Genomic DNA, 26,448 nt, shown 5'->3' on the forward strand with positions numbered 1-26,448 from the left:
TGTGTATTTAAAATATACTGCAGGATAATATAGGTGGAGGAAGACTAGAGCAATTGAGCCAGTGGAGGTTGCCATTATATGGAACTGCTCTAGGGTATACATGAAGTCTGCAGAAGTAGCATCATTAACTTTGTAAAAGGAAGAGATAGATAACTAAAAACCATCACTAAATCAAAACATGAACAGCCACTACTTCCTTATGCTGCCCTACAGTACAGCAGGCTACTTTGCAATCACATTAATCTTCTGCAGTAGCAGACATCTTGGTAGCGAGGTGTCCAGCTCTCAAGGTGCAGGCTGGGGTGAGCAATTCTCTGTAATCCACCTGTGCTTGGAGTGCCATGGCTAAAGATGAATTAAAAGCAAAGCTGAATTATGGCCACGCACCAAAGCCTCAAAAGATTCAGGAGCAACTATGGTGCAGTGCTTGTTTCTTCAAGCAGGAAGGAATCCTTCATCTTTATATGTACTGAGCTTTAATGAATGCAACCTGATAGTGAAAATAATCACTGCAGTACTTTTCACCACTGCCTGTGTACATTCTGAACTGAGGTTTTTTTTTTTGTTTGAGCCCTCTCAGCAGCACACACCTCGTAGACAAGAACAGAACAGCACTGATCCAGTGTGGCATTACTACGCAAGCAAAGTTACTGGAGATTTCATTATTTCTAGCAACCAGTTAGGTATAAAGGTACATTTTATAGTCAAGTATGTTTTTTTGCTTTTCATCTGAAGAAATAATTAAACTTTGGACATTTCATTCTCCCAGCATTAACTATAGGGAGCACCAAAAACACTGAAGGAGCAGTATCTGGTGGGATATAGCCCTGGAAAGTGAACAGAGCACAGCCACAGAAGATGGAGAGGGAGGATGCGGCTGTTCAGGGAAGAGCTGCTGCTTGGGGCACCCTCCTGAAGAGGTTCAACCTGCCCAGATGCAACAGCTGCTGCCAAACACAGGACCAGAGAATCCAGGTCCAAGTGTAAATCCTTGTGGATCCCTTTCCTACCTCTCCATCTGGCCTGGGTGCAGGATCCCTTCTGCAAACCCAGTTCTGACCTAGTACTGCCAGACGGTCAACTTTCCTTACCCACTTAGAGAGAAAACCAGGTATTTTTAAAGGCAATTATCACAGAGTGCCTGTTCTGTTACACCTGAAGCTGCAAGAATATTTGAACCTATTTTTCCATTCCTCGATGCTAGATGCAGTCACACATAATATAACAACTCAGCTGAGCTAAGCTTCCTTTCAAAGCATTTTTGAAGATCCAGAAAAGTTCAGGAAACTTTTTCTTCCTCATTTTATCCCATTCATATTTACATGTGAGTTTAAGTTTTGCTGGGAGGAAAAAGCATAAATTATAACAGAAGATCTGCTAACACTATATTTCTGGTTCATATGGAAACAGGGAAAACACTTGATGTGAAGTCTGAGATTATGACCTCATTTGAAATGCAGACAGAATAGACAACTATGAAAAATCATTTATCTAACCAAACTGTGATATATTTCCAAGTGCTCCCAGTCTCACCAAAGAATGCTGATGGTTTTCTTTTGATAGGACTCTGTATCTGCTCACCTCTACTTCTGTCACAACAGAAATAAATTTTTTTGCACTATCTGAAAACACATTTCCTTTACTATATACAATCTGAATCCAAATTAAGCTTTTTTTTTTTTTTTTGGTGCATTTAACATATATGGAAAAAGATTATCATTAGTCATCAGTATGAAGGCACTAAAGTCTATTTCTTGTGTTTCCTTAGCCTCTGTACACCTGTATTTCTACCTGTGTATTAGGAATGTTCATGGCTTTCACAAAGCACCTGCACTAGCAGATTCATTATGCATTATCATAACTACTGAGGGATTTTTCAATAATCTAAAATGGGGCAAAGATATAACTTCAAATGCATGGCTAGGCTGTTCTCATCCCTAAGTTCTTAGTTCTTCTGCTATAAATTTCTATTTCCGGATGGACTATTTTGTGACAAAACACAATGGAATATGACCAGAACCTGGGAAAACTTGTAAAATGAGGGAATCATTCAGAAGGGACCAGGGGGCTGCTATGGAGGGCCTTTATGGGAGAGTTACTAATTTATTTGCTTTGTATTGTTTTCTCAGAAGGAGAGAATGCAAATGATTTCAGGTGTTTGAAACTGTAAAAATTGGAATTTTTCAAAGCCAAACTACAGAAGAAATCCAATGCAGCTTACAAAAAGTGCCTTTTTTGACGGCTGTTCTCATCACGAAACACCACATCAGTTCTTCAGTATGTAACCATTAAAAAAATACTGCCTGTGCCAGGGAAGTAACAACAGTGAAAAAGAGACCTGAGGATTTTGGTGTTAACTGAGATTCAGTCATACAAATAAAAGAGAAGCAACCCTTAGCTGCTGAATCACAATGAACTCTCATAGTACTAGAATGGTAAAATCCTGAAAAATTATATCACTGAATATGCAGATGTAGATTTCTAAAGCTCAAAATAAACTATTTTTACTAAAGAAGAAAACCATTTGCTTTCCAAACCTCATTAATTTGATTGTAAGGATATTGTGCCATAGCTCTTATAAAAATAATATTTCAAAGAATATTCAGTTCCTTATTTTATAGCATTTGTATAGTGCAATGTGAAGTGTTATCTTAATGTTAAGAAATAGTAGCACTATTACCCAGATAGACCCTTAAAGGGGTATTCACCTACTCGTCTAGTTTTACTTACTTCTTTAACATGAAGAAAATCTTTAGCCTCAAATGAGATGGCCATGCCTGGGACTGGAACATCATCATCGTGAGCTGCACTGTACCCAACATTTGTTCGAACTGCAAATGCAACTGGTTTTGTCTGCAAAACAAAGGATAAACAGCATGAAGATTTCCCTCACAAACACATACATATATGCAGATGTACACACAGACCATGATTTATGTAAGTTATCTTTTAAAAATCATAAAAATTACTGAGAATGCTCAAAGCATCCATGTAGAACATCATGTTTACTTACCTCAGTTGTTTAATATCAACGTGTTTGGTAGAATATGAGATCTTTTTCTAGCTACTAGCACTCTAGAGTAAGTTTGGAGTAAGTCAAACCAGTAATTAGAAATCATAAAGCAGCTGGCAATTCATATATTATGTGCAGCTTGCAGTTCTGCTGCCACACTTGCCTAGAGCTATGAAGGGGCACATCCCAGCCCCCAGACAGTCTTAGGGAAATCACAAATTAGGAGAAGCAGTGCCAGCAGCTTCCAGTGACCCTTAAAGCAAGACATCTCACTGCAGAGCCATTCTGAGAGCAAAGTAATGTGCCCTCAGATTGTCAGCTCGTTACCAAATACCAATGACACGGAAATTTACTAGCTCCCATAATTCATCCTATGACCTATAGTGGTAGTTGATAGCAATGAGTTACAAGATTTTCACAAGCTTTATTTTCAAGCAGCAAGTGCAGGAAGAATCAGCAGCCCCCTGGTCCCACAACTGCTCTCCACCCTCCTACACAACTTCTCCTTCCAGGTTCCACTGATGCTGAAACACCTTTCAACAGTTAAGTGGTTAGTAAAAGCTGCTCAGCCCGGCCTACAGCTACAGAGGGCTTCCTCTTCTCAGAATGCAGAACAACCTTTATTCTGGTTTATTCTACGCTAAACAACACCTTGAGCTTGCTTTCCTGAGAGAGGATCCCTGGGACTCACTACCCCAGGCTAAACTTTTAGCCCACCCCCAAATCCTCCACACTGCTGTTATAATTTAATCTGAAGTCCCTGTACATTATGGCTTGTAAAATATTTTTAAAGACGCGAACTGAGTCTCAGGGGTGCTCACGAGGGACTGTGGAAGGCGTGACATAACTTAGCATCTTAAAATATACTAAAACTTCTACCAGACAACAATTTTAGCTTTATTAGTTGGTATCCATCATCACTTCAGCTTGGCTAAAAATACGGCATTTTGCTCAGATGACAAGCAAAAAAATTGTCTCATTTCCTATGTAAAGAACTGCTTCCATTTATTCTCAAAAAAGAGACTATGAAAAGCATCCCTTACTTCATGAGAGCAAACCTGAACACCTGAAACCAAAATTTTTCTGATTACTAAAAATCCCTGCCTGCTCCACCCAGACTTACTCTGACAGCCTGCATAGTGCTAGGGGACAAAAATCTGCCACTTTAAAATACATGATAAAATAATGAGGGAGATGAATAAATAATTCTGAAGACAGTATCATGCTACCTGGCCTGGAAATGACAGTTGGAAATAAAGGGAGAGTAAGTTCCCTGTTGCTTAATTTAGGTCTAATGTGCTGTAAAAGCCATGGGGTTTCAATAAAGCAGATTTTAAAACTCCTTAAATAGGCCTATATTTGAATGAATTACCAAAATCAAACAATTTACATCTCAGTGCACATTCTAGGAAGGCTTTTTAATTTAGGACGAGAAACAATGAGCTCTTTCATAACAGTGGGGTTGAGAGAGTATCTGTAGCCAGAAGTGAAACAGGCAATTTCAACAGAAATAAATTTTGGGAGGGGACTGCAGAATGGGCTTCATGTTTACGTGGTATTCTGTATACAATACGTATTTGTATGAAGAGACGATCAGGAAATTATTGGAAAAGGACATTACCACATCTGTTCTTTCTTCCAGAATTAGCAAAAAAATCTTGGGTAGAAGAAAGGGTGGGTAGAAGGACTCTAAAGACTGAAACTAGTTCCATTTTAACAGACACTTATTTAAACTGGAAAGCCTATGGCACACTAAAAAATTAAATGCAACTGAATACAGTTACGGGTTGAAATCACACATCCTAAAAGTTCAATGTCTTTCTTGGTGTTTAGCCAGAATAAGGATATTGCAAATAGTTGATTGCTTTTCTTTTCAGGTCACCTGAACAGAAAAAATATGTTAACAAAGAGGAGCGCTATGTGAAATGCAGTAATAAAATAAATACACAAATTTTTTAAAGTGTCTTTACTTTCAACAAGGAAAATCCTATTGGTATTGGAACATGCTGGAGCCGTTACTCAATAGATATAGGTGGTATAAACAACATGATTGTATTTGCACTGTGCAACAGAAAAAAAGCTCAAATAAGGAATGGTATTTAAAAAACCCCACATATATACCTGGCAAGTGGATCAAATTCATCCATTAACAGGGAAAATATGTAGAAATATATGTATAGCAAGGGAACTGGTTTAGATGAGTTTAGTAGACATTCTTATTCACTACCGTCCTATGTTAGAAAATTGACAAAATTTTATTTTTTTTAGAAATATGAAAAGCACAATAAAAAACCCCAATAGCTAGCTGAACTCATTGTGTTGTTGGGTGTGTTTCTCATACCGAGAACTTCTCCAGTGTGCTGCAAAAGGAGTTGAGGCACCTAAGAGAAATTTCTAGGCTCCAGTATGAAAGAAAGGTATGTCCCTCACTAAGCACGTGGTAAGTTAAGCTTGTCATTACACAGATGAACTGTTAGAAGGGCATCAAGATATGCCTATGCATTCATGATTACATATCTAAAACTGAGCATTTATGAAAATGTCCATCCAAAAAATCTGGTGATTCCTCCACAACAATTTAAAAACCTTGCGGTCTGAGTATGTCCACTTCGTAACAGCTCAAATTTGTATCTTACTGAACTCCTCTACTATGCTGTCAGTTGTTACCAGCACCCAGCTACCCAATGCAGAAGTCAGCAAAGTATTACAGAATGCCACAAAGAAAAAACATAGTCACACAGGCCCTGAGTTCAGTGATATAATGTATCTTCCTTAAAAATAAAAGATAACAAATTACTGGGTTTTACTGTTCATAAAAAGACCCAGTTTTCCTGAATTTTAATTTCAGACTATCCTGAAATTTTCCTGAATTTTAATTACAGACTATCAGAGTTGATGCTTGCTATGCTATTACTCATTTCAATACTGAAAAATACAGATATGAATAAGCATTAAATTGTCAAATCTAAACAATACTTCATCATTAAGTAGTACAGCATGGAATAAATCATTCATTGTTATTAAGAATGATCTTTTTGTAAAGCATAGTAAACTGTCATTGTAGAAATGAATCTCAGAACAAGACTGGAAGTATTAAGGAGCAACCTTTGCCAAACACTGATAAGGGGGATAATATGCTTTCTTATCCATTCTCACATTTGCTATATCCTCTAGTGAATATAGAAAACGCTCAACAGAGTATTGTGACTTACTCCTAATAATATCAGTGGATGAAAGAATTTAGGCTGACTAAAGACTCTAAAATCTCTTCTGCACTGCAACAAACAGACATCTTCAGCAAGTAAATGTCCTTGACATACTTCTAAGAAATGATCTAGAATTTCCTATTAGAGGACACAAATTGACTATCCAGGAAAAAGAGAATAATGGAAACTACTCCAGAACTATCTTAACAGGAAAGATAAGTAGTAGGTAAAAAAACCTCTGTCATTTTCTGCAGTTGAAAAAATTACTATAAAACTCTGAGTGGAAAAAACAAAGCAGAACATTGATCTACAGATATTCACAGAAATGATGTGTCCCATTTTAGATACTTGTCATACTGATAGAAAGGGAGACTGAAGTACCATGGGATTAGACTACAATAATTCATCTAATTGAATATTTAAAACTAATTAATTTATAAAAGTTAAATGCTAAGCCTTTTTACATAAATAAATAATTCTGACAGTGTCATAGAACTGTCAAAGTAACTACTTTTTCTTTTCTTGAACTACACTGCCTTGAACTAAAAAAAAATAAAATAATCCAGCTGTTATGTAATTAGGGCCTTACGTAAATTTCTTTCTTTACATATGCATATGTATATTTTAAAATACATCTAGCATCTGCTTACATATCCTCCAGTTCTAAAATTAGACTAGGTCAAAACAGTTAAGCACTTTCTGTTCACTCTCTAAATCTTGTGAAAATGTGATGTCAGTTTAGCATTCAGTTAATCCACAGCCTGGACTATAGGGACAGATGTTCCCAGTTGTTAAACAGTTTAACATTTCATCTCTCTCAAGAGAAACAATGTGGCCTGAAAAAGTTCAGTTATCTTCAGAATGAACATTTCCACTTTGTTTTCCCTTTTTCCTCTGTAAAAAATACAACATTCAGCAGACCAAGTATCTCCATAAGGAGAACATTAACCAGACCATGGACACCACCATCATCTGTACCAGTAGGGCAGCAGGGAGCACACGCTGGAGTGGGGTTCCTCATGAAACCATTTCAGCTTCTGGTTTAAATTCAGATTATGAATCAAGAAAACCTTATTCACCAATTGCTAAACCAACTCTGGCTGTACAGTTTTGGTAGCAGACACAAATTCAAACAGGAATAGGAAGACCTTACTTAATTTTCACTTTTTCCATCTGTTTGTCACTTCTTCCTTTTGGTTCACGAGTTACATTCCCTTTATACATCTTCATGCCAACCTTTCTTAGTAAACTAATAGAATTTACAGTATTGTCCTCTGCTACTTATGTTCCTTCACCCTTATCAGTAACTTGTACTGAATGCATTACACCAACATTTGCACATTGTATCTGCCTCAGTCAATTTGTCAGTTGAAATGAGTTTGCACCTACTTGGTTGAATTTGTATCCAAGAAATATTTCACCCAATAATAGAACAAAATCGTACAATCTGTTTTCTAGTAATGTACTTATAACATGACAAAGCCCTTTTTTTCTTGTAACTTGTTTCAGATTTTTTATGCTGCGCCATAAACCCAGTGGATGCAGTCCCTGGGGATCCCAGACAAGGAGGCAAATTTTCTGACACAGAATTTGCTCTCAGAACAGGTCATATCCCTTATGGCCACTGATTTTGGGAATGTTGCTTGATAACTGAGGTATTTCTATTCCCTATCCACTACCAGAATGTAGACAAACAGATCAGAGCATTCTCCAAAGCCTTTCCATTTACCCCTGAAGTTGTCCTATCTGAAGCAATAACTCTAGGGCTAGAGAAACACAAGCAAGGCTCAAGGCTGCCTTTACTTTCTTCAGCAGCAGCTGATGAGGATCTAGTCTCTGATCCATCTCATTTCTCACTCTGTTACATCATTCCCACACTAGAAGTACACTGTATTTACACCAGTTCAAACAAAACAGAATGCTAATCTGAATGCATCTTTCATGAGGGCAATGCCAGCAAAGTCAAGAACTGACTCAGAGAATTACTTCAGTTACCATTTTGGTAAGTTGCATGTCAAAGTCAGCATCTGTGGTGAAGTTTGGAAAATTTGTCTCGAAGCACATCTCCTTCCTCACCACTTCTACATAAATGCTACTCATCCTTCATCACAGCCACTTTTTACAGATGCCTGTAACCTTGTCCTGAAAGCAAGGAATTATTTTTCTCCACAGTAATGAATATAATGGGACTCTCTTGAAACACTACCAGGTTCACACTCCTGAAAATTTAAAACACCATACAGGCCTTTTTTTTCAGCTTAAGAAAGATGATACTACTGCTGAACTTTTCATTAGTGGTCTTGGTAGGGAGTAAATATGTCAGACAACGACCTACATTTGGCACTATTTCCACAGAGTAGCCTTGTACGTAATGAAACGGGGCTATAAGCAATATTAATACCTCACATAGGACAAAGATCAATAGCAATGTGATGGCCTGATAACTGCTGTCTTAAAACACGTCACTATATTTTCCTCTGCTGTTGAGACTGAGAGACAAATATATAAGGCAAAAGCAGTTTAAAACCTAGATGTTCTACCGAAACAAGTGATTTTCGTTATTATTTTACAGAACTTTAAAATTATATGAAACATAACTGTCACAAAAACAGGTCAAGAATGCAAAAATAAAAATACTAAAAGAACTTTGTTATTTTTTATTCTGTACACTAATCTATACATCTGTTACACAAGAAACAAAAATTAAACCCACATGAGTACACAAGCAATTCACATCCTAAATGCTGATTATTGCTGGAGCCTCATTAGAGATAAGCAATTGACGAATCTCTAGCAATAGCATCTGCCCAGCAATCTCACTGCTGAGGAAGCAATGACAATTCATGGATGTCCAACAGAAAACTAGAGTATACCTGCTGTCGCTAAAAGTAGAAATCAATACTATGACTTTCCAGCAAAGATTAGGCCTTCTTTTATTGGTGTGGGCATACGTATCAAACAAAATCTGGTAGCAAGACAGAAGCACAGAAGAATTGAGGTTGAAAAGGGCCTTTGGTGTCACATAGTCCAATCCCTGCCCAAAGCAGGTCTGGTTACATCAGGCTGCTCAAGGCTGTGTCCAGGCATGTCTTGAGCACCTCCAAGGACAGACACCGCAACCTCTCTGTGCATCCTGCTCCAGTATTTGACCCCTCACATGGTAAAAAACCATAAAGGAACTATAGTTCACTCATACATCTACGAGTGAAGGGCCTTATCTATAACGGACAAGAAACACTCGATATTATACTGCAATATAGGAAAATCAAGTATTATTACAAGTAGAGACAATTTCCAGTTTTAACTGTAAGTGGTCTAAAAAGAGGGTTATTTTTAACCACTTGTCCTGGGTTCAGCAGTAGCAGTCATTTTTCCCCTTCTTGGTAGCTGGTGCAGTGCAGTGTTTTGACTTTCAGCTGTGTGTGTGTGTGGCCAAGGATGTGCCTCATGCTCTGACACCTGACCCAAACTGACCAAAGAGGTATTCCATGCATGCCCAGGAGGTGGGAGTTAGCCGGAAGGGCTGGGAGACTGCAGGGTTGGAGGAGGTATCGGTTGGAGTTTGGTCGGGCTTGAGGGGGCGAGTTATCGGTCAGCTGGTGCTGAGGTGTTGTATTCTCCTCCCTTGTTATTTCCTTTATCATTATTATCATTGGTGGTAGCAGTAGTGATGTGTGTTATACCTTAGTTACTAAACTGTTCTTATCTCAACCCGTGGGAGTTGCATTCTTTTCAATTCTCCTCTCCGTCCCTCCGGGAGCAGGGGGAGGGCAAGAAAGGGGGGGAAGAGAGCGAACGAATTACCTGACTGGGTTTAAACCACGACACCACTAGGTCAAGGGCTTTGTCTGTGTGTGTGTGTGTGTGTGATATGGTTAAGACTGCAGTTGTATTACTTTCCTACAGGAGACAGCACTGTCCTCGTAACCATGTAATGCCTGAGGCTCGTCTCGATTAGTACCTCTCTGTGCAAGGTGCTATACTCAGCACTTCCAACAACTGAAGGAGCTGAAATAAAAAAGTATAGTGGGAGAACAAAACACAATAAACTTGTAGTTACTAATTAGCAGCCTGAGTACAACAGTGGTATAATGAAATTTAAACTCTTCTGAATTATTTAGGGCTATCAAAAGAAAGCATGGATCTCTCCTGAGGAATTTAGGAGAGAAGTGGTCAGCCAGAACAAGTAGTCCTGGAGCCAACTGTCATTACAGACTCAGGCACTGAGAAATTATTTGATCTGAGTACATTTTTACACCTATTTCCAAAACTGAGGCAATGTGAACTATGCCCAGCCATCACCACCGCCTGCACGCTACCTTACCAAAGGCTGGCTCACCAAATTCCTGCCAAGGAAACATTGCAACCACTGCTCTGCAGGCCCTGACACTAAAATGCACCCTCCTGCAAGAGTTGCCAGCAAGGAGACATACTCATCAGAAAAGCCACCACTGTGATAAGCTTTCCTTTTGGACTCTCTAAGCAAGTTGCAAGTGTTGCTGCCTGGACACTCAGCTATTAAAGCTTAAGCGTGATTTTCCTTGAGACTGAGACCCATTTGAGGTGAAATATGCTGAGGAAATCTGAAGCGTTTCAGTTCCTTGGTATACATGATAGAACAATGTCTGCTCTCAATGGTAAGGAAGGAAATTTAACACATCCAGCTGGTACAAAAGAGAGTCTGCCAGATCTATTTTTCTTACACAACAGGTAGGTTTAAGTGATTTTTTTTTTTTTTATCCTCTTGAGATACTTTTGTTACTATTTTAGCTCATCTTCACACACAGCTTGAAAGTTATTTTTCCTACTTCCTTTTACGAAATCGTATCTGAATAGAGTCACCAATGTCGGTTTACATTCAGCTCAGGAGGCAGCAAAGACCGAAATAGCTTTAGTGACGCACAACTGAGTTTTCTCATATGAGTGGGGTCTTTTCTTATTAGAGCATAATGCCAAAACTCATCGGTGGCTGTGTGTTGTTTGCATGCAAGTGTGCTAGGAAGGTGGCTCTTCAGTACCACCCACTTGGGGAGTTAATGGGAACAACTGGAAACAGGCACAGCTGAAGAAGTCTGTTTGTGCTTATGGAAAACATGCTTATTCTGCCAGCAAAAGCCAGTAGATGAAAACTGTCATTTGCAACAAAAATACTGTGTTGGGATTTCAAATTCTTTTTTTCAATGTCAGAGTGAGGACATTTTATGCTTATGAGACATTTTAAGCATATGAGACAGCATTTTAGTAGATCTTAGCTTTTTGGCTAAATTGAGGTTCACATAGATAAAAGATCTGCAGTAACATTTTCAGGCTGTTCACAAACAAATATTATCCAGGAAAAGCATAAAAGCACGTTGTGACACAGTCAGCTAAAGTAAACACTAAATGAATCAACAATGCAATGATTGGCTAAAAATGTAAATACTATTAACAACAGCTCCTGAAAAAAAGTAATATAATTGAAAATGTTTCTTAACTCACTATTATGCATGCAAGCTTTATTGCTAGTTCCAACATTTAAATGATTTTGCATTTCATTCTTTTCAACTGGATCAGAAAGTCTCTATGACTGCTAGAGCCAAAGGCTAATGTTGTTAAAATGTTTCACTTTTACATAATAAGTTAAGCATGTGTTTTTTAAGAAACTATACAGAAAAATTCTTCCTATATTAGAAATATACACTACATAGCTAGAGTTGTCCATTTCCAGGACTTATGTTATATGAATACATGTTCCAAGGACGGTATTTTAGGTATATAGAGAGAAAAGCCAAGTTATATTAGCTCTTAACTAATATGCTGAACAAAACCTGAGAATTTATGTCAGCATATGGTAAACACTACAGCTGACTCAATGCTCCTGCCCCTTTCACACAATTACATTTTATGGCCATAGCTTATGCAGTAATCATAGAATGATAGAATGAATAATAGAATGGTTTAGATTGGAAGGGACCTTAAAGATCATTTAGTTCCACCCACCCTTCCATAAGCAGGGGCAACTTCCACTATACCTTATCCATAAAACATGCTTATCTATTAGACTACTTTTTAACTGAGTAACTATTGTTTCTGTAAGTATTTCATTATCTAAGATAATTCTCATATGTAAATTCAAATGGAATCTCTTCTGAAAATCTCCCTGAGAGCCTAGACGCAGATTACAGAAATTGTAACATGTAGCATACACATTTAACTGTGCTAGAAGAGCATTTATTAAAGTTGAATGCTAAAATCCCAGGCTCCGGGAAAATGGAAATGGAGGTACCTTTAACTTAGGGGAATGGTATTGGTATTTTTAACTTAGCCCTCACTGTGTACACTACTACGGTACCGTCATTAACTTCACAATCATATATCCTCCTCACCTCAGTACTGTATCTTACTTACATTCAGGAAGGCCCTTCCCTTGTGACAGACTGTCCTGGGCTTAAAATACAACACAGATCAAGAATGTATGAAACACAGGGAGCTCTCTACAGACTCTTATACTTCCCTGATGGATTAACTTCTGCTGCCAAAAAGTGAGGCTCACCAAGTTCAACTGAGAATGGCAAGCAGTCTCTAAGGGACGATTTATCTCTTAAGATGGCATGAATCACCTTTGCCTCTCTCTGTCCCAGAAGCAGGGAACTAAAACACCAAGCCCTTGTTATTCAGGCATACCAAATCCTACCCACTACTCAATGTTATGGTCAGAAGGTTTCTTAAATTTGCCACTCAAAATTGTTATAAACTTTTGTTCTCAATCTGTGACTTAGTGGTCCAGCTGCAACACTGCAAGGACAAATCAAAGCTCACGCAGCATTCAGACAGCTTCTGCACAAGGCCCCACAAAAACAAGAAATCACTAGAGAACTGGATACGTCTATCTTCTTAATATGCAGCAAATACAACAATGGGCCACTACATAAAAGAGAACAAGAAAGGAGAAACAAAATAATCAACAACTGCTTGTTAAATATAATCAGTCTATACAGTAAAGACTATAGCATTATGTAATTGCATAGGGAAGTTAAGCTAGCACAAACCACTTTACAGCTTTCATTTTCTAGCTTTACAGTACCCAATATTGTGTACTTTATTTTTAAATTTAATCGTGTGTGTGTATGTGCAATTTTCTGCTTTTAAATAAAACAAACAATAAAATGATCCCTTAAGTAATACATTTCTAGTGTCACGCTGGCCTTTTCATACACCATCAGTATGACTGAAACCTTCACATCCACTGCCAAAAACTCCTTGCAACTTCAATCACAGAATTAACAAACTGCAAATGGTTTACTATTCTGTAAGACGAATAGCACTAGAACTGAGGCACGCTTTGGCTGTTATTTGCTGAAAGCAGAACAACTGTGAGACTTGGGAACTAGAGCTAGTTCATAGAATCATAGAATAGGTAGGCTTGGAAAGCACCTTAAGATCATCTAGTTCCAACCGCCTTGCCATGGGCAGGGACACCTCGCACTAAACCATGTCACCCAAGGCTCTGTCCATTAAATTAATAATTTAATTTTGTTTGAATTAAAGCCGATCAGAAATGTAGTTTATCTGAATTTTATCTTTTTCCTTTTTTTTTTTTTTTTTTTAATGAAGTCTAGCTAGAGCTGATATGAAGCATATAAAACATCAGGACAGATACCTTAATTTTGGCAGAATGACCCCCCCAAAAAAAAGAAAGGAGAAATTCTATGTCACTGAACTTCATCTATTATAATTCCCCTGTATCTATTGAAATCCTCCTTTTGCTCTTCAGGCTAAAATGGCCATCTTGAGTCCTCATCTTGACCATCACTGTGGCCATTTCCATCTGGGAGAGCAGTAAGTGCTTAACCCTTATTCTTCTCTTTCCATAGGAATGGTCCTGTGAGGTTTAGCACCAGCAGAGGTGCTCTTGCAATGCAGGGCAGCTCTCCTGTCCTGTTACAGGAAGAATCACGGCCTTGCCCACATGCTCTGGAGTTCCCTTTTTACCAAAAAAATCCTCAAAAAAATTCAGAATTAAATTAGAACAGTGCTAGGTCTTCTCTGACATAAGCCAGGAACCAGACAGAATTATGCAGGGGAGAAGCCAACATAAGAGTGGTTAAAAGCCAGGCTTTGGTCCATTCTCTGTCTGAGCCATGCCAAGAGCATCACATAATCAAGGCCTAAAGATTCATGAGAGTTTTTATCCCATTCCTGTTCAAAAACACTCACTCACAGTAACATGCTAGAAATGAAATTACTTCTCTTTAATACTTCCTAATATTCAATATTTACTTTTCCTTAAGACATCTCATTTGGATTCCTTGCTCAGAGCCCAAGATAAAACAGGTTTCCTGGTGGGTGTATGAGATGCAAGAGTGAAGTGCTATGATAATGATATCCTTACAGAATATATTATACAGCTGGTGCACAGCTAGTCATCTAGCCAGCAGATGAAACACTAGCTGGCAATAATCTTATTATAGCCATAGAACTACTAAGGTTTAGTTCCAGGTTGGATGCAGCAATATGTATTACAAAAGCATGAAACAAAATTACACAGCATTGTAACAATTTCATCTTTGCAAGAAAAAGAGATATGGTATCAAAATGCAAAGCAGCAGAAGGAATTCTAATTTGGGTTTCTAGACAGTTTTAATTTACTTTACTTTCTCTGGCTCAGTGGACTGAATTTTCCATAGGTATGCAGGGACATAAAAACAAGTAGAGCAGCCCATTCTCAAGTCTTATCACAGAACCAACCTGAGCAAGATACGACACAGCTTATATGATACAGCTTATACCCTTACATGATACAGCTGCCTATCTACACAAGTTGTTTTATCCACAGACAACAGGCATTGCACAAACTAGCATTTTATTCATAAGCAGCTGTCATTTACATGTTCAACATTACACAGGACTTTACATGACTTCACCTGTTGCTGCAACAGGTTCTCCTGGGAAGCATCTGCCACTGGGCTGACAATCAGCCCTTCTCTCCTCCAACCCCCAGACTGTGTTGCCCTTTATTTTGTAAGGTTTAGCTTGTATTAGAGAAACCGCAAATTTAATTTCTTTCTCCTGCCACATACTGTAGAGGGGAGAAGACCCAGAGGAGGACAGGGATGCTCATCAGGAAACCCCGCATGTAAAATCCAGGGCTATACTCCAAGGAGATCGGCAATTCTCTTTGAATTGCGGGTGGTCAACCAGAAGGTTGTAAATAGCCATTATGGCACGACTCATGTGCACAAAGTGATACTGGGGATACAGGAAAACAGATGGTACAATTCTGCACCTTATTTATTTTTTCAATTTAAATAAATTTTATTAATAGGCATATTCTATTTCCATATTTACTTAAGGAAATTAGGAGACTGGAGTGAAGCCTAAAAGTGGAATATTAAGTGGCAATGCTGTTAAAATATTCTATTTTTATTAATAAAACCTGTTTATAAGACATGGAGAATGGAGAGACAAAACAAAATCAGTAGGTATTATTTAAGTAATATATTTCATCTAGCTGTACATTTGTATTCCATCCCAAAGAGATACTCTTCTTTGCTAACTTTTCAAATTGGTTGACTTGTATTAAATTCAAGATATCTAGTACTTGTCAGCCATTGGAAGACAAAAGCATGTTTTACTGGTTATCATCTAAAATGAATCAGTTTCTGCACCATGGAATAAAACCTACTTTAAATTAATAAATATGAACACAATATTAAATTTAGGCAGCTTTGTAATTTCTATATCACCTTAATGCAACATTAGCTTAAGCTTTAAAACATTCATTGTAAAATAAAACTTATTTAATATAGTGCATGATATCATGGTGGGTTTCACATGTGGTTTCACATAAAACAATACAGATTGTGTACCTTACCAATCAGCATCCTTTCATTTGTTTAAACCAGAAGACAACTAACTCATCTTTTTACATATCAGTAAACAAATTAGACAAATATTTTGCTGTCACTTTGTGTTCTCACCAATATGGTAACTGAAAGGAACTGGAAGTCCAGTGCATAATAAAAATCATGTCTTAATTAACAAAACAGAGTTGTGTGAAAATCTGCATAACTAGAGTTTACATGAAGGATATTGCATTTTCTGGAAAGGAAAAGAAAGATGCTGCCTAGCATAACACTTATGTAGAACTTCTCTAAGGTTTAGAATGCACTGTGAGATAGACCACTGAAAGTCTCTGATTTCAGGAAAATAAATAAAATTAAGAAAAAAAAAAAACTAGGAAAATAGAAGAGACAAGTTATGAGCAATCAAACCTGGAGAAGATGACAAGAGTTTTATTTGAATAATTACTAATCATAAAGATAGGTCATTGCCATAATCACATATTTAAACTGTAGCCATTTACTGTAGCCATTTACTGAGAATAGAGGATAGGCAAGCAGGGTAAGAGTAATACCTTTGAATGTGCTGGAAACCACAGGTGGGGAAAACAAAATAAAAGGAGCTCTCCTAGGTTTGCTTCTAACCAATTGACAAAAACAGTTTAAGAACACAAAAGTGGAAAGAAACAAGTTCTCATGGAAAGGAAAAACTCATCAACAAGAGAATGAATGCAACAGTCTCCAGGAAAGCAGGTTTTAATACACTTTCAGTGTATTCTCAAGTATAACTGCTTCCCATGGGAAACAGTTCTCAAGCAAAAAATTAGTTCAGGAAAGTGACAGGTCCTCAGTGAAATAATATTAAGGGCACAATCACAAACTAATCCGTATGAAAAAACGTTTAAAAAGTACGTAATCTGAAACTTAGGAAAGAATACTAAAGGGTAAATTAACATGAACACAACAGAACCAATAAAGAGGGGAAAAAGCCTATAAAATTATATAAAATTAGTTAGCAATATTTGAAATATTTTTCCTCCTGCTTTTAATGTGTATTAATATTTAAAAGTAGATAAATAGTTTGGACAGGAACAGCAATGATGAGTAGAGGTGCAGTTAACAGCCGAAAGAACACAGAAACATTACTGATTTTCTAAGTGTCAGGGGGTTTAAGAATACATCACACAAAAACCTACGAAGGAAATACTTAGGTACAACTCATCCTGAGTTGATGTAGAAGAACGGGCTTCTCGGGAATGCTTCGAAATCCCTTTAAGTCTTAATTTTATTTTACTGTGTGAGCTTTTTCACATTTACGTAAGTTTATTTTAAAAAAACAAAATATCTCAATGCTATTAAACTCATTTAATTTTAGACTTTATCTCCAGTCTTTGCCAGCTCTTATGTCAAAACTGTTATTATTTAATACTAGTTAAATTTAAAGGAAAAAAAATAAGAAAAAAGAACAAGAAAACACCCCACATAACAACAAAACTCCCAGAAAGATACCATCACCCACCAGGAAATAACATAAAACACTGAAATTCTCTCTCTGCTTCACTACTCGCACTAGCTTGGTTAAACTCATACTGGACTTCATGGAGTCACCACACAGCTAATCTCTCTCTCACAGCTCATACTAGATTTTTTCTATGAACAGAAATAGTTCTAGTGAATTATTTTTTACCTACTTTTTGCCCCAGAGTAAAAAGAGAGGCTCTGTATACACATATATTGCTTTAGTTAATTATGATTTTCTGGTACTCTATGAACTTCTCATGTGTTTATTAATGTGACATCGAAGTGCTATATATTAAAATTCATAAAAGCATTCATATGCAGCTCACAATGGCAATATGCAGGCAGGGAGAGAAGCATAAAAAAAGATTAGACCCAGAGTGACAGAAGGAAAGATTTTTTTTCTTGGATCCTAAAAGAGACAAGGTGGGGTTTATTTCAACCAAAACAGTTACTAAGTTGCTGGGCAGAAAACCAGCCTTAAAGAAAAGACCAACCCTACTCAGAGCAGAAGTCATCTTTCTCATTTTGAGTTTTCTCAAATTCATGAGGTTTGCTGTGATAGTTTTAAGTAGCTTAGGGAGTTCTGAGCAGACTTCAGGCTCAGATTTCAGCAATAATTTGTTTGTTTGTTTGTTTGTTTTATTTGTCACTGTGATAAGAGGGACAAGAGAGCACCACAGCAAAGGAACTGAGTCACTGAAAGGGGAGGCAGGCCTTTGCGTGCAAGCAGATTGCTCCTACAAGAGCTGCACGAGTTCTATTTGCTGGAACTGCTGCTCAGTTGAGACAGTGTGAACTGCAGAGGGTGCAGCTGTAGAATATAGACCAAGGAGAGATGGAAGGAGCTGCAACCCAGGTATGACCAAGTAGTGAATGTGGTACATCATCTTCTGGGGAGAAGATGAGAGCACACAGGCCAAACACACAGATATTCACCACTTCTAGACAACCCATACCATGAGATGCTACAAATTACTGACAGAGATGTAACTTCTAGGAGGCATAGCAGCTGGGAGAGAAGTTACGAAGAAAAACCAGATCCCATGCAAGGCTTCTAGATGCCCCCAGTAGCACTTACATGTTCCCCAGTTAGAAAAAGGTATTTACTATTAACACTTTTCCTTAATATATGAAAGTTTTGACCACTGCATGAAACTGAATAGAGATAGTGATGTGCTGCCTCTATAGTCAAACAAAAGGCTCTAGATGCATTTAAACATGTCTCCAGAGGACACAGTTCACACCAGTAGGGTTTACACCAGAGAGTACTGCAGCCAGTACTGTAATAGCCCAAGAGTACTACAGACTAAGTTTTGGGCAAATAAAAGTATAAGGAGGTAACTTGGAGAACTAGTTACAATTTATGGAAGCAACTAGGAAAACAGCAAGGAACATAACGGAAGAAAACACAGAAGTACTTGGGCACCTTTTGCAGTTGAAGAAGTAGAACATTAGCCTTCAGCACCAAGTTTGATTGCAGATAAAGGACAGCACTTTGTATTGCTGAGAGGCTGCCATGCAGGCTGACAGGTGTGGGAAAGATGGATACATGCCTTGGTGTGGAAAGCACAGACCAAGATACCCAGCCCCATGAGGAAAAAGGTTAGATTAACACTGGAGACAGTCCCCCCGATCCCACAACATGAGATATGCAGGGCGCAACCTACAGAGAGAAAATGTCTCTCTGTAGGAGGTTAGTTAGCAACTTCCTGAGACATAGAAGTGTGGAAAAGTGGCTCACAAAGCCCGTCTTGATCCCTAATAGTAAAGGAGCTGCCTCTGTAGGGAAGAGAAACAGATGTAGCTGACCACAATTGTGGCAGACGTATCTGTGAGCAGAAAGGTTACAAAAAGAGAGAAACAAAGTGGGAAGTATAGCAGCAGATGGAAGCTCAGAGGAGCCAGAAAAACAGCAAAATATGATGCACGGCTGAACCCAAAGGATGTTACCAAGAAGTTAAGGTTAGTATTCAGCCCTGTCCCCAGAGTCAACCCACAAAACCTAAGGCACAGAGAGAAAAGCATCAGGTGTCTGCTATTCCCAGGCTGGTCCCAAACCTAAAGCCACCAGACACTGCAGTAATTTCAACACCCACACTTCCAAGAAATGGGTAGGGAAAGTGACAAGAGATGTGAACAAGGTGGCACTCCAGAGGGCATTTTGTTCCAGGATGGTCTGCTGCAGGGATGGTAACACAGGAGGGTCAGTTAACCATGCCTGGGCCTCCATAGGCCAGGCAGAGAAGAGTTAGAACTTGCTGATCCAAAGCTTTTTACACCCACCAGAAACATGACATTTAAAACACCCTGACAACTGATAAACTGTCATAGAGGAAAAATAAATAAATAAAAAGGCAAATAAGAGAAAAAGTGAGTCAGCTTACACTGTAAAGGGGTGTGTTGGGAGAGAAATTTATGGGATGCTGTTCTGTCACTTGTCTTCAGGCAGCAGCTGACTGAGCTCACTGGGCTACTGGAAGCAGCCCCAGCACGAGAGCTAGTACACCCTGCACTACAGCAGCACTCATGGAGAAAATTAGCAGTAGTGGTAGGTCTGGCCTGTAGCTTTAGCTCTGATGTGATTACTACAGAGCTCTCCTCAGCTGGCAAAAGAGTTACTCTGCAGCCAGCAGAGTAAGGACTAATGAGTCTAATGCTCAAAAGCTATTTTAAAATTCATCCGCCTCTTCCTTTTCCCTCTGTACTTCCCCCATCACCTTAAACTGTTGTGCCGAGCACTAAAGGAAGGTCATAAGCATATTCAAAGTGCAATACTGCTCCCTATCTCCCTGCTCTGTGTAGATTGGTGGACCTTCTTGCTAAAATGTGCATGTGTTAAACCCAGAGGTCACAGAGAGGAAGAAAAATCTGGCAAGTGTAACCTTAGTAATCTTTTAATCTTAAAAAAATTAGTGTCACAATGAAATGCAGCTACCAAAGCAGCTGAGGCATTTTGACTGGCAGGCGCTTGGCCTCAGTTAGACATCTCTGTCATGCCCACATCCTCCCCAACCACAGCACTGCAGCCAGACAGGTATGAAACAACTGAATCCTTGGGTGGCAGGACCAGCCCTGGCTACACTCCCAGGGCCAGAAGCAGATGCTGGACAGGCAGCAAGTCTGCCACCCTATGTGTTGATTTGGGATCTTTCTTTCTATAAAACTAATAAAAAAATAAATTTCCACTATAAACCCTATATTTACCAGCTCTTTGCACTTTTGTGATTGGAGGTACAAAACAAACACCATGTAACTTTTCTTGTCAGTTACAACTGTAGTGATTCTCATTCTATGTAATAAGTCAAAGGCAAAGGTTGGAAGCAACAATTATACTCTCCCTTTTTTACAGTCCAGCTTGGTATAATGTGTCCTGGCCATGTAACTCAATGTTCTCATAAATCCTCTGCAGCCCAACCCTTTCTATTTACCAGCACCAGTATTATTTACTCACGCTTTTTCTTCCTTCCACCCTCCCACCCCATCCCTGCACAGAATGAAATGAGTAATTTCTGAATTCAGAAGGAATAAGAATATATTGGTATACTGGCCTTTGTATTGCGTCTGTATTTTTCTTTCTTCTGACATTCAGAAGCACTGAGATTATGGGAAATCAGCAGACCAAGGGAAGTGCTTCTGATATTTTTATGCTGAGTGTCCAAGGGAATACGGCTCACAGCATCATACCCAGAGACGATGTGTGACTCTGCTCTGGTGCTTGCCTCTGCTGCTGTCCCACACACCATGACCTCTGCACCCAGTAAGTTTTCAGTTTTCACACAAATTTGATAGAGGGAATAGAAGTTTTATGAACTGAAGGTTCTTTTAAGTTTTGTGATGATAGGTGAGCAGGTAAAAGCAAAAAAGAAATATAAATGTGGAAACAGTGCAACTAAAGGCCAAACATCAACCACACTTTGCAATCAATCAAAAGTCAGTCACAGAAAAAAAGTGTTTAATTGTAGTACTGGAGAGCTCCTTTAGTTTGACAGTAGTACACATGACAGTCTCAAAAAAATAGATCCAGGGTCTATAAATGACATTTATTACCCTAAATATCAAATTAAGTTAAATATCAAACTCAACAAAATTAACTTCAAGATATTCTGTGAAAATCTGTGTTCTTTCAAGCAACCTGTGTGTTTTTCTGCCCTGTGTTATAAGCAGCAGTGAAGAGCACACTGCCTTTCACCAGCTTAGTACATTATATGAGATTTGAACCATTAGCACTGAAACCAACCAATGAATTCCTCAGGAAACAGAAGCTGTAGCTAACCTAGTAACCCTAGAGAGGCTTAGGAAAAGCTTAGAGCCTTTAAAAGCATAGCAGACACAAGCAGCCAGCAGATCCTCAATCGTAAATACTGTTTCCTCTCTGGAAAGACAAAATCCTACCACCCCAGTTGAAAGACCTTAGAAGACATAATTCTTCTCAGAAGGGGATATTTAGTCAGACTGCCAAGAGGAGCACCATCCCATGGGAGGCAGGAGGGCAGGGAACAGAACAAAGGGACTTTAATTCCTGGGAAAATGCCTCCAGAGGTCAGGAGATTACTGCTGATCAAGCCAAGAAAAGGAACACAACTATTCCCAGAAGGAAGAGGGACGGAGCAAACAACATGAAACCTTTAACCTTTTTGTTCACTGTGTCAAAGTGGTCAAGTGGTAATGATAGCTGACTGGCTTTCACATCCCATAACCTCACAAACAGCTAGAACCCTTGGCCTTGTTGTTTCTCTCCTGTCAGCATTTCATGAACTGTTTCAAGTACCATGATGGTTAGGCCTTTCTTGCTCTTTTTTAAACTTTTGATTTTTTTTTTTTACATATTATAAAGGAACTCTTTATAATCAAACTGGCATAGGTCTGTTGACTTTTCCCTTCCTGATCTTACACATACATCACTGGTTGAATGAAGCCCAAGCTCTCAATGTCTGACTTTAAAGGAAAAAAAAAACATTTACCTCATTACCATAAAACTTTTACCCAGTGCCAAGAACAGAAAAAGGCCAAAAGGTCAGGAAAGCAAATTCACATGTTCGACCAGACCTGCCATTTCTGTAAATGGGCAATGCATGTGAAGGAAAGGACTAAATTCTAAGACTTAGAAATTTTCCTTTTCATACAGAGGAAAATAAGATTCACAATTAAGTAGAGTCTTCGAGGTGCGGGCTAAAAGGTATCCTCTGAACAGACAATATGACAATAACTTGACAACATTATAGTAAGAAAACTAACTTATCTACCTATTTGTTTTTCATATATGCTACAGAAGGCATGATTTTTCTTCACCTTTACGGGAAGTTACATGTAACTGTGCTCCCAGACAGAAGACATAAATGAACATAGCAATGAAGATATGCCAGTACAGTGATGATCTTCTACTCCTACACAGTTCACAAGTTCCTGTCCTCAAAATGAGCACTGTAACCCTTGACACAGCACGTCTTCCCTCTTCCCACAAGGGCACCCAGAAACTCTCCAGCTTTAACTACATGCATCCTCTTGGCCCTTACAGACCTTTTCGTAGCTTAGAGAGAAGCTCACAGGCTCCTGGATTTCACTGTTCTGACCTTATTCTTCCAGCCTAAGGCAAAGCAGCAGCCAAAACCTACATTGCTCCCCTGGCTGCCAGGCAGTGCGGGGAAAGGATGGCCCTCCACAACCCAGCTAGCTTCAGCCTTTCCAACTTGGCTGCTTTCTGCCTCTGGCAGTCCTGTTCCTCAGAAATCTGACTGCTGCAGTGCTTTCACTGACCATCTCCCTTTCAGTATCATATCCCTGCTCCTTTCTGGCTCCCTGGTTTCAGAGAGGATGGAAAAAAATAGCAGGTTTCAAGCTAAATGTCATGATCTCAGTGCTAGAACATCCTGCCAACATTAAACAACCTTATTCAACTCTGATTGCTACCCTTGCAGGGGAATAAAACTTAATGCAACTCCCTGGCAAGTCAAAATCAGCAGAATCAATCTTGGTTTTACACCAGATTTTCAGCAAAATAATACCTGAGAAAACCCTTCTTACTGAAGTATGTTGAAGCATGGTCAGCTTTCACATGCAAGTCCAGGGAAGACTGAACAGCACAGCAAACCATGACAATAAGTTACTCAAGTGAAAAATGCAAGTATAAACTGTAAACACAGCTGAGGAAACACTGTATTTGTCCTGACCAAAATGCAGGTTAAAAAATCCTTATTGAACTCAATGGGATTCATTAATTATGAAATGGCATGAGGCCCAGACCCTCAGAGCATGACCAGCTCCTGCCTGAAGGGATAGGGTGGCATGGCTCTCAGCTGGTGCTGCTCTGCAAACGTGCTCCCCTAAAGCCTGTTCAGCATCTGGGGAAGCTCATGCCTCCATGCATAGCACAGAACATCCCCTCCTCTTGTATAACTCAGCTAAACTACAGAATTGAACAGGTAGTAGGCGCATTATTTAATTATGTAAGAAAATGCCGTATAGGATCTTAATCAACAGGACTGGTTAGCATTAAGGCTATACAGGTATTTCCACTACATACTGCTCTCCAACCTTGGTTATGGCACAGGAAACACTGCTGCTGAAAAATAAGGGAAAGCTTTTCAGTACCTCCTAATTTTGTAAGCAGGCCATGAATGGCTTTGTCGTGGTTTAAGCCCAGACGGTAACTCAGAAACATGCAGCCGCTCACTCACTCCCCCCGCCCTTCTTCCTCCCCCCACCCCCGGAGGGATGGGGAGGAGAATCAAAAGAATGTAATTTCCATGGGCTGAGATAAGAACAGTCCAATAACTAAGGTATAACACAAATCACTACTGCTGCCACCAATAATAATAATAATAAGGGAAATAACAAGGGAAGAGAATACAACCGCTCACCACCCTCCGACCGATACCCGGCCCGACCAAGCAGTGATCTAGCCCTTCCAGGTAACTGCTCCCAGTTCTACATCCTGGGCATGACATGCTGTGGTATGGAATACCCCTTTGGCTAGTTTGGGTCAGGTGTCCTGTCTCTGCTTCCTCCCAGCTTCCCCTCCTCCCTTGCAGAGCATGAGACTCAGAAAGTCCTTGGTCAGAGTAAACATTACTGAGCAGCAACTGAAAACATCAGTGTTATCAGCGCTGTTCCCAGGCTGAAAGTCAGAAACACAGCACTGCACCAGCTACTAAGAAGGAGAAAAATTACTGCTACTGCTGAACCCAGGACATGCCTCTCCACCCTTATCTTTTGACCAATTTTCTCTTCACACTTTTCTATGGCTAACATAAAAAGTAAAATTCGTTGCAAATTTTAATTTCATTTACTTGTTCCAAAATGTAACTAAGCTGTACTGATCCAATTACAGACTTCTTGCCTCAAATGATGTTTAAAAATTTATTTGGATTAGAGAATTTAATTATTTAATCAAATTTAATCAAATTATTAACAAATGAATTTTAGAAAATTAAGTATAAGAACAGTTTTACTTAAGTTAAATAAGAATAAATAATAACAATCACTTTCCAGAATTTATTCTATTTCAGAGAAAATTAATCTTCCCAATTTTTTGGGGGGGGGAAGAAGGAGAAGATGGCAGGAAGAATAAGATGATGATGGCAAAACATCAGTTTAATTCTCAAAGCAGTTTCATTCAAACTTGTGAATAATCAGACAATCATGCCTCTGACATATCCTGGCTGTTGTGGTTTAAACAAAGTCAGCCATAAATCACACAGTCGCTCTCTCACTCCGCCCCCTTCTTTCCCTCCCCATACTCCCGGAGGGACAGAGAGGAGAATCAAAAAGAATGCAACTCCCAGGGGTTGGGATAAGAACAGTTTAGTAACTAAGGTATAACACAAATCACTACTGCTACCACCAAATGATAAAGGAAGTAACAAGGGAAGAAAGTACAACACCTCACCACCCACCGACTGATAACTCGCCCCCGCCCAACCAAACACTGACCAATACCTCCTCCAACCCTGCAGTCCCAGCCCTTCCGGGTAACTCTCAGTTACATCCTGGGCATGATGTGCTGTGGTGTGGAATACCTCTTTGGCTTGTTTGGGTCAGGTGTCCTGTCTCTGCTTCCTCCTGGCTTCCCCTCCTCCCTGGCAGAGCATGAGACTTAGAAAGTCCTTGGTCAGACTAAATATTTGAGCAGTAACTAAAAACATCGGTGCTATCAGCGCTGTTCCCAGGCTGAAAGTCAAAAACATAGCACTGCACCAGCTACTAAGAAGGAAAAAATTGACTGCTACTGCTAAACCCAGGACACTGGCAGACAACTATATCCATCACAAGTTCCAGGGTAACTGGAAGTACAACTCATTAAAGTACAGTAATCTATAGGATAAAAATCAATAGTAAAGCATCCTCTAAGATACAAAAGAGTAATTGACTGTTTTCAAAATGTGATAATCCAGTTGCTTTGAAATCATATCTATTGCTGATTTGAAAATGTTTTATAAGATGTGATAATCAAATGAGAATGCTCAAAACAGAAAGGTCTTTTTTTTTCCATTGCATTAATTCACCAGCAACAAACTTGCACTGAATACAAGATTCTTGATTTTCAATTAGCTATCCAAGTATTTGACTAATCAATTCCAATTTAGCAGCGTTACCATTCTCCATTCAATGTTACTATTTCTGTTAGTAACCTTTGCAACCAATATGTTAAAACACATCAGTTGTGAAGGCCATTATTTTAACGCAATAATCATAAATCGTCTTTCATTTGACATTAGTCCTGGACAAAAAAGTCACTAAGCATAGCAAAGGTTAATTAAGAAATCACATATATAACTTCAAGCACAAAGAATATCGCATTGAAGAACCATTCTCAAAGGGAAAGTTAGTGAGACAGAAATCCTGAATAATACATCTCCCAAGGAGGAAAAGGTAAATTCTCTTCTTTAAG

At 38.9% G+C, this 26,448-nt stretch overlaps 1 protein-coding gene across 11 annotated transcripts in view; it reads right to left on the reverse strand.

The window, feature by feature from the left end:
• CACNB2 (calcium voltage-gated channel auxiliary subunit beta 2) overlaps positions 1 to 26,448 on the reverse strand; it is a 252,517-nt gene that overhangs the window by 38,076 nt on the left and 187,993 nt on the right. For all 11 annotated transcript variants that reach the window (XM_062633677.1, XM_062633675.1, XM_062633678.1 and 8 more), the window contains one exon: positions 2,731 to 2,853. In XM_062633677.1, the coding sequence (XP_062489661.1) occupies positions 2,731 to 2,853 (123 nt within the window). The remainder of the gene's footprint in view (positions 1 to 2,730; positions 2,854 to 26,448) is intronic.

Source organism: Pezoporus occidentalis, unplaced genomic scaffold, assembly GCF_034315485.1.
Source record: "Pezoporus occidentalis ecotype Australia unplaced genomic scaffold, CSIRO_AGI_Poc_V1 ctg40, whole genome shotgun sequence".
NCBI lineage: Eukaryota > Metazoa > Chordata > Aves > Psittaciformes > Psittacidae > Pezoporus > Pezoporus occidentalis.